General features: G+C 40.9%; 1 protein-coding gene across 2 annotated transcripts in view; it reads right to left on the bottom strand.

Moving 5' to 3' along the window:
* Window positions 1-268: 268 nt before the first annotated feature.
* PM20D1 (peptidase M20 domain containing 1) overlaps window positions 269-14,507 on the bottom strand; it is a 39,058-nt gene continuing 24,819 nt past the window's right edge. The window contains exon 13 of one of the 2 annotated variants that reach the window (XM_088845142.1): window positions 269-419. In XM_088845142.1, the coding sequence (XP_088701268.1) occupies window positions 284-419 (136 nt within the window). In that variant the 3' untranslated portion in view covers window positions 269-283. Of the gene's footprint in view, window positions 420-3,762; window positions 4,010-14,507 lie in introns of those variants that run through there. The other variant, XM_055420017.2, reaches the window with a different exon arrangement.

Genomic DNA, 14,507 nt, shown 5'->3' on the forward strand with positions numbered 1-14,507 from the left:
TGTTAACAGAAAGAGTTAGTTAACAAAAGGATTGAGTAAACTGGTGAAAATGGTTATAATTTTTATGGCTTCTGTCTGAAAAATTACTGGGTTGAATCCATGTTTTATAGGTGAAAGGAAAACCTTCCCATCAAGCTAATTATGACCTATAGTAATTTGGTAAACCATACTTTTGTAGGCAGAACTGAAACACTTACCTTTTTTTTTCTATCTGTACCTTCCAGATGTAATCTATTAGGTTTCCAGCAGATAAATTAGGAAAGATAAATTGGAGAAGGGGACGTCAGAGGATGAGATAGTTGGATGGCATCACCGACTCAATGGACATGAGTTTGAGCAAGTTCCGAGAGATGGTGAAGGACGGGGAAGCCTGATGTGCTGCAGTCCATGGGGTCGCAGAGTCAGGCGTGACTGAGCTACTGGACAACAAAAGGAAAGTCACCTCACCAACAGGTACAGAAACCTTACGGTGTTTTGGGGGCCTTGTGCAGGGAGAAGTTTACCTAGATCTGTAAGGTGAAACATGTAACAAGCCCTTGGCATGATTTTCCTAGCCCTGAGAGTTTTTTTTTTTTTTTTTAAGTTCAGTTTGAAGTTTAAAGTTTGGGAAAAAAAAGTTGTTTGAGACTCCTTATGACAATTTCAGTAAAGCAAAAAGCCTATATGATCAATTATAGTTATATAAATTATCAGGCCAAGATATATTTTTGGAGACCAGACTTATTTTGCAAACAAATTAATCTTAATTTGGATATGTTTGGTAGAAATGAGAGTAATTTGAGATTAAAAAGATTATGTTTCAATGAATGTTAAATCCCAGTTATGTTAATGAGGGTCTGTATTTACTCACTCACTTCCCAGATAGTTCCTTGTTGTTATATTAATATGAAGTTAATCAAATTATTAAAAGGACACTCTAAGTTTTGTTTCTGAAGCTTATCTCAGTAATCTCTGGATGAAGATCAGATGCTCCATGACCTGCAAACAGGATTACATATACTGGAAAAGACATAATTTAAAAGGCTGTCTCCAACCTGGATGGAAGGACTTTTAAATCAAATATTCTTAACTAGTTCATGTACAGTGAAACTGAAGGGAAATTGACTCTTGGATTAATTCCCACTTCTAAAGGCCCCCATACTGGACTGATGTAGAGAGAGGACTGCTGACCTCAAACTCACCTTAAAATGATGCTCAAATAGAGAAAACTACACTTACACCAGGAAGAGAAGAAAATGACATGAGAAGTAGACAGCTTACCAAGATCCTGGACCTGATTTGTGTGATCTTGACTTCTTAGACTTTTGCATATAAATAAAAAATTTTCTATCATGGATATGATCCTATGCTAGTTTTAAAAATCAACCCCAATTGTTGAATTGTGGTCAATTATCTGCATCTATTGCTTCTAGATTACCTTGGTGGATTTCTCCACTCCAAGAGTCTAATTGGAAGAAAGTTCAGTCCTATTTAGGCCACTCTTGATATTACTAGGTGGAATTCTCTCACCTGGCGAATTAATAATACTTTCTTTGACACTGGCCATAATATGAATTTTCCTCTAAGCTATTCAAGCTCAATCAGGGCAACAGCAAAAATTCAAGGAATAAAACCTCCCACAATTATGGGATGGATTTATGACATTAACACTAGGTTGTGGTCATTTCAGATTTAAGCCCCCCTTCTTTATCTTGGGAACAATTAAATTATACTAAAGATAACCAGCCTTAGTAACACTAGGAAACTGGGCTAGGAGCCTTATGGACAGTGCCAACATAAAATTTCCCTGAAAGACAAAAACTGGAACAGAATAGTCTAAGTCAGATGACCTGAGAATATACTGGGATGCACCTAGTGTAAGTTCTGGCTTCATTCTTACTTAAGACTTTAATAATATGGCTAGCTATATTATTTGTACTTTGTTTGTTTTACAAGATAGTTGTTTCTTGCATTACCAAATGTGTGACTGAACCTCCAATGAAAATAATAATGACTAAGCAATTTGAAGCAGTTGATCAAATACATAGTTTGAGGAACGCTGGACTGGAAGAAGCACAAGCTGGAGTCAAGATTGCCGGGATAAATATCAATAACCTCAGTTATGCAGATGACACCACCCTTGTGGCAGAAAGTGAAGAGGAACTCAAAAGCCTCTTGATGAAAGTGAAAGAGGAGAGTGAAACGGTTGGCTTGAAGCTCAACATTCAGAAAACAAAGATCATGGCATCTGGTCCCATCACTTCATGGGAAATAGATGGGGAACAGTGGAAATAGTGTCAGACTTTATTTTGGGGGGCTCCAAAATCACTGCAGATGCTGATTGCAGCCATGAAATTAAAAGATGCTTACTCCTTGGAAGGAAAGTTATGACCAACCTAGACAGCATATTAAAAAGCAGAGACATTACTTTGCCAACCAAGGTCCGTCTAGTCAAGGCTATGGTTTTTCCCATGGTCATGTATGGATGTGAGAGTTGGACTGTGAAGAAAGCTGATCACTGAAGAATTGATGCTTTTGAACTGTGGTGCTGGAGAAGACTCTTGAGAGTCCCTTGGACTGCAAGGAGATCCAACCAGTCCATTCTCAAGGAGATCAATCCTGGGTGTTCATTGGAAGGACTGATGCTGAAGCTGAAACTCCAATACTTTGGCCACCTCATGCGACGAGTTGACTCACTGGAAAAGACTCTGATGCTGGGAGGGATTGGGGGCAGGAGGAGACGGGGACGACAGAGAATGAGATGGCTGGATGGCATCACCGACTCTGTGGACATGAGTTTGAGTGAACTCCGGGAGTTGGTAATGGACAGGGAGGCCTGGCGTGCTGTGGTTCATGGGGTCGCAGAGAGTCGGGCACGACTGAGTGACTGAACTGAACTGATAGTTCTGTATGTGATCAATGACTGTAATAGTGCAACTCTAGATATGGGAGGGTACCATAAGGGAATTTTTCCTGGACCATAACAGATTGAGACAGGTTGGTCCAGAGTCCTTTGATTGCTATTGCTAAGACCTAGTCCAGTAATAACACACTGAGTGAGTAGCCTGTCTTCAAAATCTTCACCAGACCTAGGAATGAGCCTTCCTTGCACCGTGAAATAGTAAAATAGTCATGAAATGCCTCCCAACGTCTGATCGAATTTATGACTGTGATGGCACTAGGTCAACTAAAAATTGGCACTTACCATCTGCCTCTACAATGATACAATCGTACTGTTGCTGTTGCTGACCTTCAGTACCCACTGTATGGAGCTCAGGGTGGAGAGCAGAAATGAGGCACTCTGTGCTTGGGGGAAAACTAATAGGATGGGTCTTCTGTTTTCAGGAGTTGATTTTATAATTCTTGTATCCCCCCCATATCTAGAAAAACACTAAAGTCCTTCATGGTGACAACTGTTCCTTGTGACTAGCAAAAGTTTCACGAGACTAGTAGAAACCTGGGAAAATATGTGCTTGACTGCATGTATTCCCCCTTCACCAAAATCACATATATACTGATCTTTCCCCCTGCCTCTTTGGAGAAGTTTCTCAGAGCTATCTGAGGTGCTGTCTGCCAGGCTCCAGTCCTCACTTTGCTCCAAATAAAACTTAATTCACAACTCCCATGCTGTGTATTTTTAAAAGTCAACAGTAGGTATAGATGTCACATATGAAACATGATACTTAATGCTTTTTATTAACAGCCACATGGACACTGAAAACAGAAATTGCAAATAGCTTCATTTTTATTAAAATATTGAATTAGGTTTAAATATTTTAAAAATTAAAGAAGTGTCCAGCTCTTCAGAAAGAACTTTGTCTTTATTATTTCTTCTGGAAGAAAAGAATACTGGATTGAGAATGGCCAAGTTTACAGCAACCTAAGATCAAAATCAAGGGACTTCAGGAGCAAACAAGATGGCGGAAGAGTAGGTAGACGTGGAGTACATCTCTCCCCACGGATACATCAGGAATACACCTTCAGACACAGACATGCATGCAGAACACCAGCTGAGAGCCGACAGGAGTACCTGACCAGAGGAAAGGAATCTATAGAACCACGCAAAACTCGGTAGGATGAAGGAACTAGGGGGAAAAACAGGAGTGTTAGTAGGACTGGACCTGCCCTTGGCAGGTGGGGGAACTGAAGCAGGGGTCCCATCCCCACATCAGGGCAACTGTCTGAGTCAGAGGAGAAACATTTAAGGCTGAGAGTGAAACAGCTGATCTGGAATGGAAATGAGAATGCAATGGAATAGAGAATGGAATGAGAATAAATGGAATGAGAATCAGACAGTCCTTGTCACAGCCATACATATGCCGGGCAGGAACGCAGGTCTCCTGGAAGGGGCAGTGGTTGGGAGCTGGAGTTTAGGGATTGAGAAGCAATCCTAGTGTGAGGGCTGCTGTTGACTGCGGAGAGACAGATGGAGGGGAGGTGAGGGAGGAGATTGTGGTGGGAAATGCCTGTGGAGGAAAGCCAGGCAGCCATGGAAGCAAGGCGATACTGCTGAGTCACACGTAGGGGTTGGAGCCATCACCATAGTCTCTCTCTCCCCAGGCGCCAGCATCCACAGCTGAACAATAGAGAGGCTGGCCCATCAAACGCCTGACTCACTGAACTACAGACCAGGACCCTACCCAAGGTGCTCCTTTAAGTGACTGATGTGCCCATCTACAGAGTAGGACCTCAGCCAGGGGGGGCCCCTCTATGTGCCTGGCAAGCTGCACAACAGAGAAGGACCCCAGGCAAGGGAGCCCTCTAAGGGCCTGAATGAGCGGAGCAACAGAGAAAGACTGGCCAGAGGGGCCTTCTGATCGCCAGCTATAAGAGGCTCAAAAAAAGACTCTGAGAGGGCCATAACTCCTGCGGCAGAAGCAGTCCATGTCCCTGCATAGTGCTGCCAGAGTCCCTGTGACCCAAGCAGCTGTGCCGCCTTTACACTCAACTCTCACTGGGGAAGAGCTGCCACAGGCAAAAAAAGTCTTGTGTCCATGTGCTCAGGATCGCTTTGGTCGGGTCTGACCCTTTGCTACCCTGTAGACTGTGGCCTGCCAGGCATCTCTGTCATAGAGGGGGGTTCTCTAGGCAAGGATACTGGAGCATATTGGCCAATACTGGTTGCCATACCCTTCTGGAGCACTACATTTCCTGCTGCCCTAGCAGCCAACTTCCCTGAGTACCTGGTGCTGCCAGAACCCCTGTGACCCAAGCAGCTGCACGACCTCCACACCTGGCCCTCACAGTTTAAAACTTCAGGGCAGCCTCAGGAGCAAACCCCAGTGGACGACCCACATGCAGAGGTGAAAATAAAACCACAATTGAAACCCAGGGGCAGTGTGGCTAAGGAAGAAGACCCAAAACCTTCCCACCAGCTGTACAAGCTGCAGATTAAGTCCACACAATCAACTCGCAGGACTCTGTGTCTATGGAATATATGAAAGTCATTGAGAGCTCCCACAAAAGAAAACACACTAGTTCTGATAGCTGTGGACATTGGAGGCAAGAACACATAGGAGTAGGACCAGATTAGAATCTGAGCTGCCCCCACAGCAGGCCCAGTGATCAACACAGTGTTGGAGGGCATCCTAGGGTGGTGAGGTGGACTGTGACTCCCAGCAAGGGAAAGGACCCTGACAGCAGTGACTCAAGAAAAACATTTATTATTCTTATGTTTTGACTTGTTCTGTGGATTCTTTTGTATTTTTTCTCCTCCCCCCAACCCCCCGTAGTAGCTGCTGATTTTATTGGCACTGAAATCTAATTAAGCATCTGAGCTTTTAAAATTTTTTCTCAGTCACATTTTTTACTGTTGTTATAAACCTCTGCCTCTACATTGGGCTTCTGTAGTTCTGGGGAGTTTTCCTTCTTTTCCTCCTCTTTTCTTTCTTCTTCCATTTTTCTTTTCTCTTTTTTATAATTTTAATTTTTAATACCTATTTTTCTACATTTATTCCTTTTCTTGCCTTCCTACTGTTCTTTTCCCCTTGCAGTTAATCTTCAATGTGTATGAATCTTCATCTACCTCTATTTAACTTTGCATATCTATTCTTTCTTTCTTTGCTGTCCTCTCAATATATTTGTTAGTTTTGTTTTCATTGCCCTATTCTCCACTTGGCACCGTGCTTTAGTTTTGTTTTCCAGTTTCTGTTCTAATTAGTTTTGTTCTTAACTGGTAAATATACTTTTTGATTTCCTTTGTTTGCCGGATCAATCTACTGTACTTTTTGTTGGACTGTTTTGACTTTGCTCGTGGGTGTATATGTATATGTGTATATTCCATTATTTTAATTATTATTTCCCTGATTTTGTAATTGCCATTTGTCTGGAGTTCATCTTTGGCTTCTTGTTTTTGAATATTTGCTTTAATCTCACTTAATGTCATAACAAACCACTTGTGGAATCTTCGTTCCTGACCAGAGATCAAGCCCTGAGCCTTTAGAGTGGGAGCACTGACTCCAAGACCCTAGACTACCACAGAACTAACCCTAGGGAGTATCAAATATTAGAACTCACACAAAGGAAACCACTGGAATACAAGACCCAGCATCATCCAACCACCAGTAGCACCCTGTGCAGGATTCCGCATCTAAACAACAAACAAAACAAAAATACAAACCAAATCATCAGCAGACAGCATTACCACCTCACTCAGCCTTGCCCATCAGAGGAAAAACAAACAAACAAACAAATAAGCAAATCTCACCTTATAGAGATGCTTACACAAACCATTGGACCAACCTTAGGAGGCCAGAAACCAAAAGGAAGAAAGAATTCAGCCTTGAAGACTGGGAAAAGGAGACCTCAAACACAATAAGTTAAAAAAAAAAAAGGCAGAGAAATACTACACAAATGAAGGAACAAACTAGAAACACAAGTCCAAATAAATGAAGAGGAAATAGGCAAACTACCTGAAAAAGAATTCAGAATAATGATAGTAAAGATGATCAAAAACCTTAAAAACAAAATGGAGAAAATGCAACAGTCAATTCACAAAGACCTAGAAGAATTAAAGAACAAACATACAGAGACAAACAACACAATTGCTGAAATTAAAAATACTGTGGAAGGAATTAATAGCAGAATATCTGAAGCAGAAGAACAAATTGGTGAGCTGGGAGATAAAATGGTGGAAATAACTTCTGAAGAGCAGAATAAAGTAAAAAGAATGAAAAGAACTGAGGATAATCTCAGAGACCTCTGAAACAATATCAAATGCACCAAAATTTGAATTATAGGGGTTCCAGAAGAAGAAGAGCAAAGAAAGTGTATGAGAAAATTTTTGAAGAGATTATAGTTGAAAATTTCCCCAATATGGAAAAGGAAATATTCAATCAAGTCCAAGAGGCCCAAACAGTCCTGTACAGGATAAATCCAAGGAGAAACATGCCAAGACACATACTAATCAAACTAACAAAGACTAAACACAAAGAAAGAATACTAAAAGCAGCAAGGGAGAAGCAACAAGTAACATACAAAGGAAACCCCGTATGCTTAACAGCTGATCTTTCAGCAGAAACTCTGCAGGCCAGAAGGGAATGGCAGGATATAGTTAAAGTACTGAAAGGGAAAAATCTACAACCAAGATTACTGTACCTGGCAAGGATCTCATTCAAAATTGATGGAGAAATCAAAAGCTTTTCAGAAAAGCAAAAGTTAACAGAATTCAGTACCACCAAACCAGCTTTACAACAAATGTTAAAGGGGCTTATATAGTCAAGAAATACAAGAGAAGAAAAAGATCTACAAAATCAACCCCAAACAATTAAGAAAATTGGCAATAGGAACATATATATCAATAATTACTTTAAATGTAAATAGAGTAAATGTTCCAACCAAAAGACACAGACTGGTGGAATGGATACAAAAATAAGACACACATATATGCTGTCTACAAGAAACCCACTTCAGACCTCAAGACACATATAGACTGAAAGTGAGAGGATGGAAAAATACATTCCATGCAGTTCAGTTCAGTTCAGTCGCTCAGTCGTGTCCGACTCTTTGTGACCCCATGAATCACAGCACGCCAGGCCTCCCTATCACCAACTCCTGGAGTTCACTCAAACTCAAGTCCATCAAGTCGGTGATGCCATCCAGCCATCTCATTCTCTGTCGTCCCCTTCTACTCCTGCTCCCAATCCCTCCCAGCATCAGAGTCTTTTCCAGTGAGTCAGCTCATCGCATGAGGTGGCCAAAGTATTGGAGCTTCAGCTTTAGCATCAGTCCTTCCAATGAACACCCAAACACCCAGGATTGATCTCCTTTAGAATGGACTGGTTGGATCTTCTTGCAGTCCAAGGGACTCTCAAGAGTCTTCTCCAGCACCACAGTTCAAAAGCATCAATTCTTTGGCGATCAGCTTTCTTCACAGTCCAACTCTCACATCCATACATGACCACGGGAAAAACCATAGCCTTGACTAGATGGACCTTGGTTGGCAAAGTAATATGTCTGCTTTTTAATAGGTTGGTCATAACTTTCCTTCCAAGGAGTAAGCGTCTTTCAATTTCATGGCTGCAATCAGCATCTGCAGTGATTTTGGAGCCCCCCAAAATAAAGTCTGACACTGTTTCCACTGTTTCCCCACTACTTCCCTTGAAGTGATGGGACCAGATGCCATGATCTTTGTTTTCTGAATGTTGAGCTTCAAGCCAACCTTTTCATTCTCCTCTTTCACTTTCATCAAGAGGCTTTTGAGTTCCTCTTCACTTTCTGCCATAAGGGTGGTGTCATCTGCATATCTGAGGTTATTGATATTTCTCCTGGCAATCTTGATTCCAGCTTGTGCTTCTTCAGCCCAGCGTTCCTCATGATGTACTCTGCATAGAAGTTAAATAAACAGGGTGTGATAATATACAACCTTGACGTACTCCTTTTCCTATTTGGAACCCGTCTGTTGTTCCATGTCCAGTTCTAACTGTTGCTTCCTGACCTGCATACAGGCTTCTCAAGAGGCAGGTCAGGTGGTCTGGTATTCCCATCTCTTTCAGAATTTTCCACAGTTTATTGTGATCCACACAGTCAAAGGCTTTGGCATAGTCAATGAAGCAGAAATAGATGTTTTTCTGGAACTCTCTTGCTTTTTCCATGATCCAGCGGATGTTGGCAATTTGATCTCTGGTTCCTCTGTCTTTTCTAAAACCAGCTTGAACATCTGGAAGTTCACGGTTCACATATTGCTGAAGCCTGGCTTGGAGAATTTTGAGCATGACTTTACTAGCATGTGAGATGAGTGCAATTGTACGGTAGTTTGAGCATTCTTGGGCATTGCCTTTCTTTGGGATTGGAATAAAGACTGACCTTTTCCAGTCCTGTGGCCACTGCTGAGCTTTCCAAATTTGCTGGCATATTGAGTGCAGCACTTTCACAGCATCATCTTTCAGGATTTGAAATAGCTCAACTGGTATTCCATCACCTCCACTAGCTTTGTTCGTAGTGATGCTCTCTAAGGCCCACTTGACTTCACATTCCAAGATGTCCGGCTCTAGGTCAGTGATCATACCATCATGATTATCTTTGTCATGAAGATATTTTTCGTACAGTTCTTCTGTGTATTCTTGCCACCTCTTCTTAATATCTTCTGCTTCTATTAGGTCCATACCATTTCTGTCCTTTATTGAGCCCATCTTTGCATGAAATGTTCCCTTGGTATCTCTAATTTTATTGAAGAGATCTCTTGTCTATGCAAAGGAGAAGCAAAACAAAGCTGGAGTAGCAATCCTCATATCAGACAAAATAGACCTTAAAATAAAGAAGATTACAAGAGATAAGGAAGGACACTACATAATGATCAAGAGATAAACCCAAGAGGAAGACATAACAATTGTAAATATCTATGCGCCCAACATAGGAGTACCTCAGTACATAAGACAAACACTAACAGACATAAAAGGAGAAATTGACAGTAACACAATAATAGTAGGAGACTTTAAAACTCCACTTACACCAATGGACAGATCATCAAAACAGAAAATTAATAAGGAAACACAAGTCTTAAAGGATACACTAGAGGAGATGGATCTCATTGATATCTTCAGGACATTACATCCAAATGCAGAAGAATACACCTTCTCAAGTATACACGGAACATTCTCCAGGACAGACCAAACCTTGGGTCACCAATCAAACCTCAGTAAATTTAAGGAAACTGAAATCATACCACACATCTTCTCTGACCACAACGCTATGAGACTAGATATCAATTACAAGAAAAAAACTGTAAAAAACACAAACACATGGAGATTAAACAACACGTTTCCAAATAACCAACAGGTTACTGAAGAAATCTAAAGGGAAATAAAAAAATTTCTAGAAACAAATGACAATGAAAACATGACAACTAAAAACCTATGGGATGCAGCAAAAGCAGTTCTAAGTGGGAAGTTTATAGCAATACAATCCTACCTCAAGAACAAAAAAACCGTCAAATAGACAAGCAGGTTTTAGAAAAGGCAGAGGAACCAGAGATCAAATTGCCAACATCTGCTGGATCATGGAGAAAGCAAGAGAGTTCCAGAAAAACATCTATTTCTGCTTCATTGACTATGCCAAAGCCTTTGACTGGGTGGATCACAATAAACTGTGGAACATCCTGAAAGAGATGGGAATACCAGACCACCTGACCTGCCTCTTGAGAAGCCTGTATGCAGGTCAGGAAGCAACAGTCAGAACTGTACATGGAACAACAGACTGGTTCCAAATAGGAAAAGGAGTACGTCAAGGCTGTATATTGTCTCCCTGCTTATTTAACTTCTATGCAGAGTACATCATGAGGAACACTGGGCTGGAAGAAGCACAAGCTGGAATCAAGATTGCCGGAAGAAATATCAATAACCTCAGATATGCAGATGACACCACCCTTATGGCAGAGAGTGAAGAGGAACTCAAAAGCCTTTTGATGAAAGTGAAAGAGGAGAATGAAAAGGTTGGCTTGAAGCTCAACATTCAGAAAACAAAGATCATGGCATCTGGTCCCATCACTTCATGGGAAATAGATGGGGAAACAGTAGAAACAGTGTCAGACTTTATTTTTTGGGCTCCAAAATCACTGCAGATGCTGATTGCAGCCATGAAATTGAAAGACGCTTACTCCTTGGAAGGAAAGTTCTGACCAACCTAGATAGTATATTAAAAATCAGAGACATTACTTTGCCAACCAAGGTCCGTCTAGTCAAGGCTATGGTTTTTCCCATGGTCATGTATGGATGTGAGAGTTGGACTGTGAAGAAAGCTGATCACCAATGAATTGATGCTTTTGAACTGTGGTGCTGGAGAAGACTCTTGAGAGTCCCTTGGACTGCAAGGAGATCCAACCAGTCCATTCTAAAGGAGATCAATCCTGGGTGTTCATTGGAAGGACTGATGCTAAAGCTGAAACTCCAATACTTTGGCCACCTCATGCGATGATCTGACTCACTGGAAAAGAGTCTGATGCTGGGAAGGATTGGGGGCGGGAGGAGACGGGGACGACAGAGAATGAGATGGCTGGATGGCATCACTGACTCGATGGACATGAGTTTGTGTGAACTCTGGGAGTTGGTGATGGACAGGGAGGCCTGGCATGCTGTGATTCATGGGGTTGCAAAAAGTCAGACACGACTGAGCGACTGAACTGAGCTTTGCACCTAAAACAACTGGAAAAAGAACAAAAAAATGCCAAAATTAGTAGAAGGAAAAAAATCATAAAGATTGGAGCAGAAATAAATGAAAAATAAATGAAAGAAACAATAATAAAGATTAATAAAACTAAACGATGTTTCTTTGAGAAGATAAACAAAATTGACAAACTTTTAGCCAGACTCATCAAGAAAAAAGAGAGACGTATCAAATGAACAATATTACAAATGAAAAAGGAGAGGTTAACAACAGATAATGCAGAAATACAAAGGATTATAAGATACGATTATGAACAACTATATGGCAATAAAATGGATAACCTGGAAGAAATGGGCAGATTGTTAGAAAGGTTCAATCTTCCAAGACTGAACCAGGAAGAAATAGAAATTATGAACAACCCAATTGAAGCTGTGATAAGAAAATCTCCCAAAAAGCAAAAGCCCAGGACCAGATGGCTTTACACAAGAATTCTATCAAACATTTAGAGAAGAGCTAATGCCTATACTTCTAAAACTCTTTCAAAAAATTGCAGAGGAAGGAATACTTCCAAAGTCATTCTAAAAGGCTACCATCACCCTGATACCAAAACCAGACAAAGACAACACAAAAAAGAAAACTACAGGCCAATATCACTAATGAAAATAGATGCAAAAATCCTAAACAAAATTTTAGCAAACAGAATTCTGCAACACATCAAAAAGCTCATACACCATGATCAAGTTGGGTTTATTCCAGGGATGCAAGGATTCTTCCATATATGCGACTCAATCAATGTGATACAACATATTAACAAACTGAAAGAGAAAAACCATTTGATAATCTCAATAGATGCAGAAAAAGCCTTTGACAAAATTCGGCACACATTTATGATTCAGTTCAGTTCAGTCGCTCAGTCGTGCCCGACTCTCTGCGACCCCATGAACCACAGCACGCCAGGCCTCCCTGTCCATCACCAACTCCCGGAGTTCACTCAAACCCACCTCCATCTAGTTGGTGATGCCATCCAGCCATCTCATTCTCTGTTGTCCCCTTCTCCTCCTGCCCCCAATCCCTCCCAGCATCAGGGTATTTTCCAATGAGTCAAATCTTTGCATGAGGTGGCCAAAGTATTGGAGTTTCAGCTTTAGCATCAGTCCTTCCAATGAACACCCAGGACTGATCTCCTTTAGAATGCACTGGTTGGATCTCCTTGCAGTCCAGAGGACTCTCAAGAGTCTTCTCCAACACCACAGTTCAAAAGCATCAATTCTTTGGCAATCATGGAAACACAAAAGACCCTGAATTTAGCCAAAACAGTCTTGAGAAAGAAGAATGGAGCTGGAGGGATCAACCTTCCTGACTTCATATTATACTACAAAGCTACAGTCATCAAGACAGTATGGTACTGGCACAAAAACAGAAATATAGCCCAATGGAACAAGATAGAAAGCCCAGAAATAAACCCATGCACCTATGGGTACTTTATTTTTGACAAAAAAGGCAAGAATATACAATGGGGCAAAGACAGCCTCTTCAATAAATGGTGCTGTGATAACTGGACAGCTACAAATAAAATAATGAAATTATTACACTTCTTAACACCATACATAAACTCAAAATGGATTAAAGACCCAAATGTAAGACCAGAAACTATAAAACTCTTTGAGGAAAACATAGGAAGAACACTTGATGACATAAATCAAAGCAAGATCCTTTATGACCCACCTCCTAGAGTAATGGAAATGAAAACAAAAGTAAACAAGTAGGACCTGATTAAACTTAAAAGTTTTTCCACAGCAAAGGAAACTATAAGCAAGGTGAAAAGACAGCCCTCAGAATAGGAGAATAACAAATGAAACAACTGACAAAGGATTATTTCCAAAATATACAAGCAGCTCATACAACTCAATGCCAGAAAAACAAACAACCCAATCAAAAAGTGGGAAAAAGACCTAAACAGACATTTCTCCAAAGAAGACATACAGATGGCTAGCAAACACATGAAAAGATGCTCACCATCGCTCACTATTAGAGAAATGCAAATCAAAACTACAATGAGATATCACCTCATACCAGTCAAAATAAAGTGAAGTCGCTCACTCCTGTCGGACTCTTTGCAACCCCATGGACTGTAACCTACCAGGCTCCTCTGTCCATGGGATTTTCCAGGAAAGAGTACTGGAGTGGGTTGCCATTTCCTTCTCCAGGGGATCTTCCCAATCCAGGGATCAAACCTGGGTCTCCTGCATTGCAGGTAGATGCTTTACCATCTGAGCCACCAGAAGAACCCTTAAAAGTCTACAGACAATAAATGCTGGAGAGGGTGTGGAGAAAAGGGAACACTCTTGCACTGTTGGTAGGAATGTAAATTGATACAGTCACTATGGAAGATGGTATGGAGATTCCTTAAAAAACTAGGAATAAAACTACCACATGACCCAGCAATCCCACTCCTAGGCATATACCCTGAAGAAACCAAAATTGAAAAAGACACAGGTATCCCATTGTTCATTGCAGCACTATTTACAATAGCTAGAACATGGGAGCAATTTAGATGTCCATGACAGATGAATGGATAAAGAAGCTGTGGTACATATACACAATGGAATATTACTCAGCCATAAAAAGGAATGCTTTTGAGTCAGCTCTGATGAGGTGCATGAACCTAGAACCTATTATACAGAGTGAAATGAGTCAGAAAAAGAAAGAGAAATATCGTATTCTAATGCATATATACAGAATCTAGAAAAATGGTACTGAAGAATTTATTTACAGGGCAGAAATGGAGGAACAGACATAAAGAATTGATTTATGGACATGGGGAGAGGGGAGGAGAGGGTGAGATCTATGGAGAGAGTAACATGGAAGCTTACATTACCATATGTGAAATAGATAGTCAATGGGAATTTGCTGTATGGCTCAGGAAACTC

This window comes from Moschus berezovskii, chromosome 17, assembly GCF_049115385.1.
Source record: "Moschus berezovskii isolate FMDL1 chromosome 17, NW_MosBer_1.0, whole genome shotgun sequence".
Classification (NCBI taxonomy): domain Eukaryota; kingdom Metazoa; phylum Chordata; class Mammalia; order Artiodactyla; family Moschidae; genus Moschus; species Moschus berezovskii.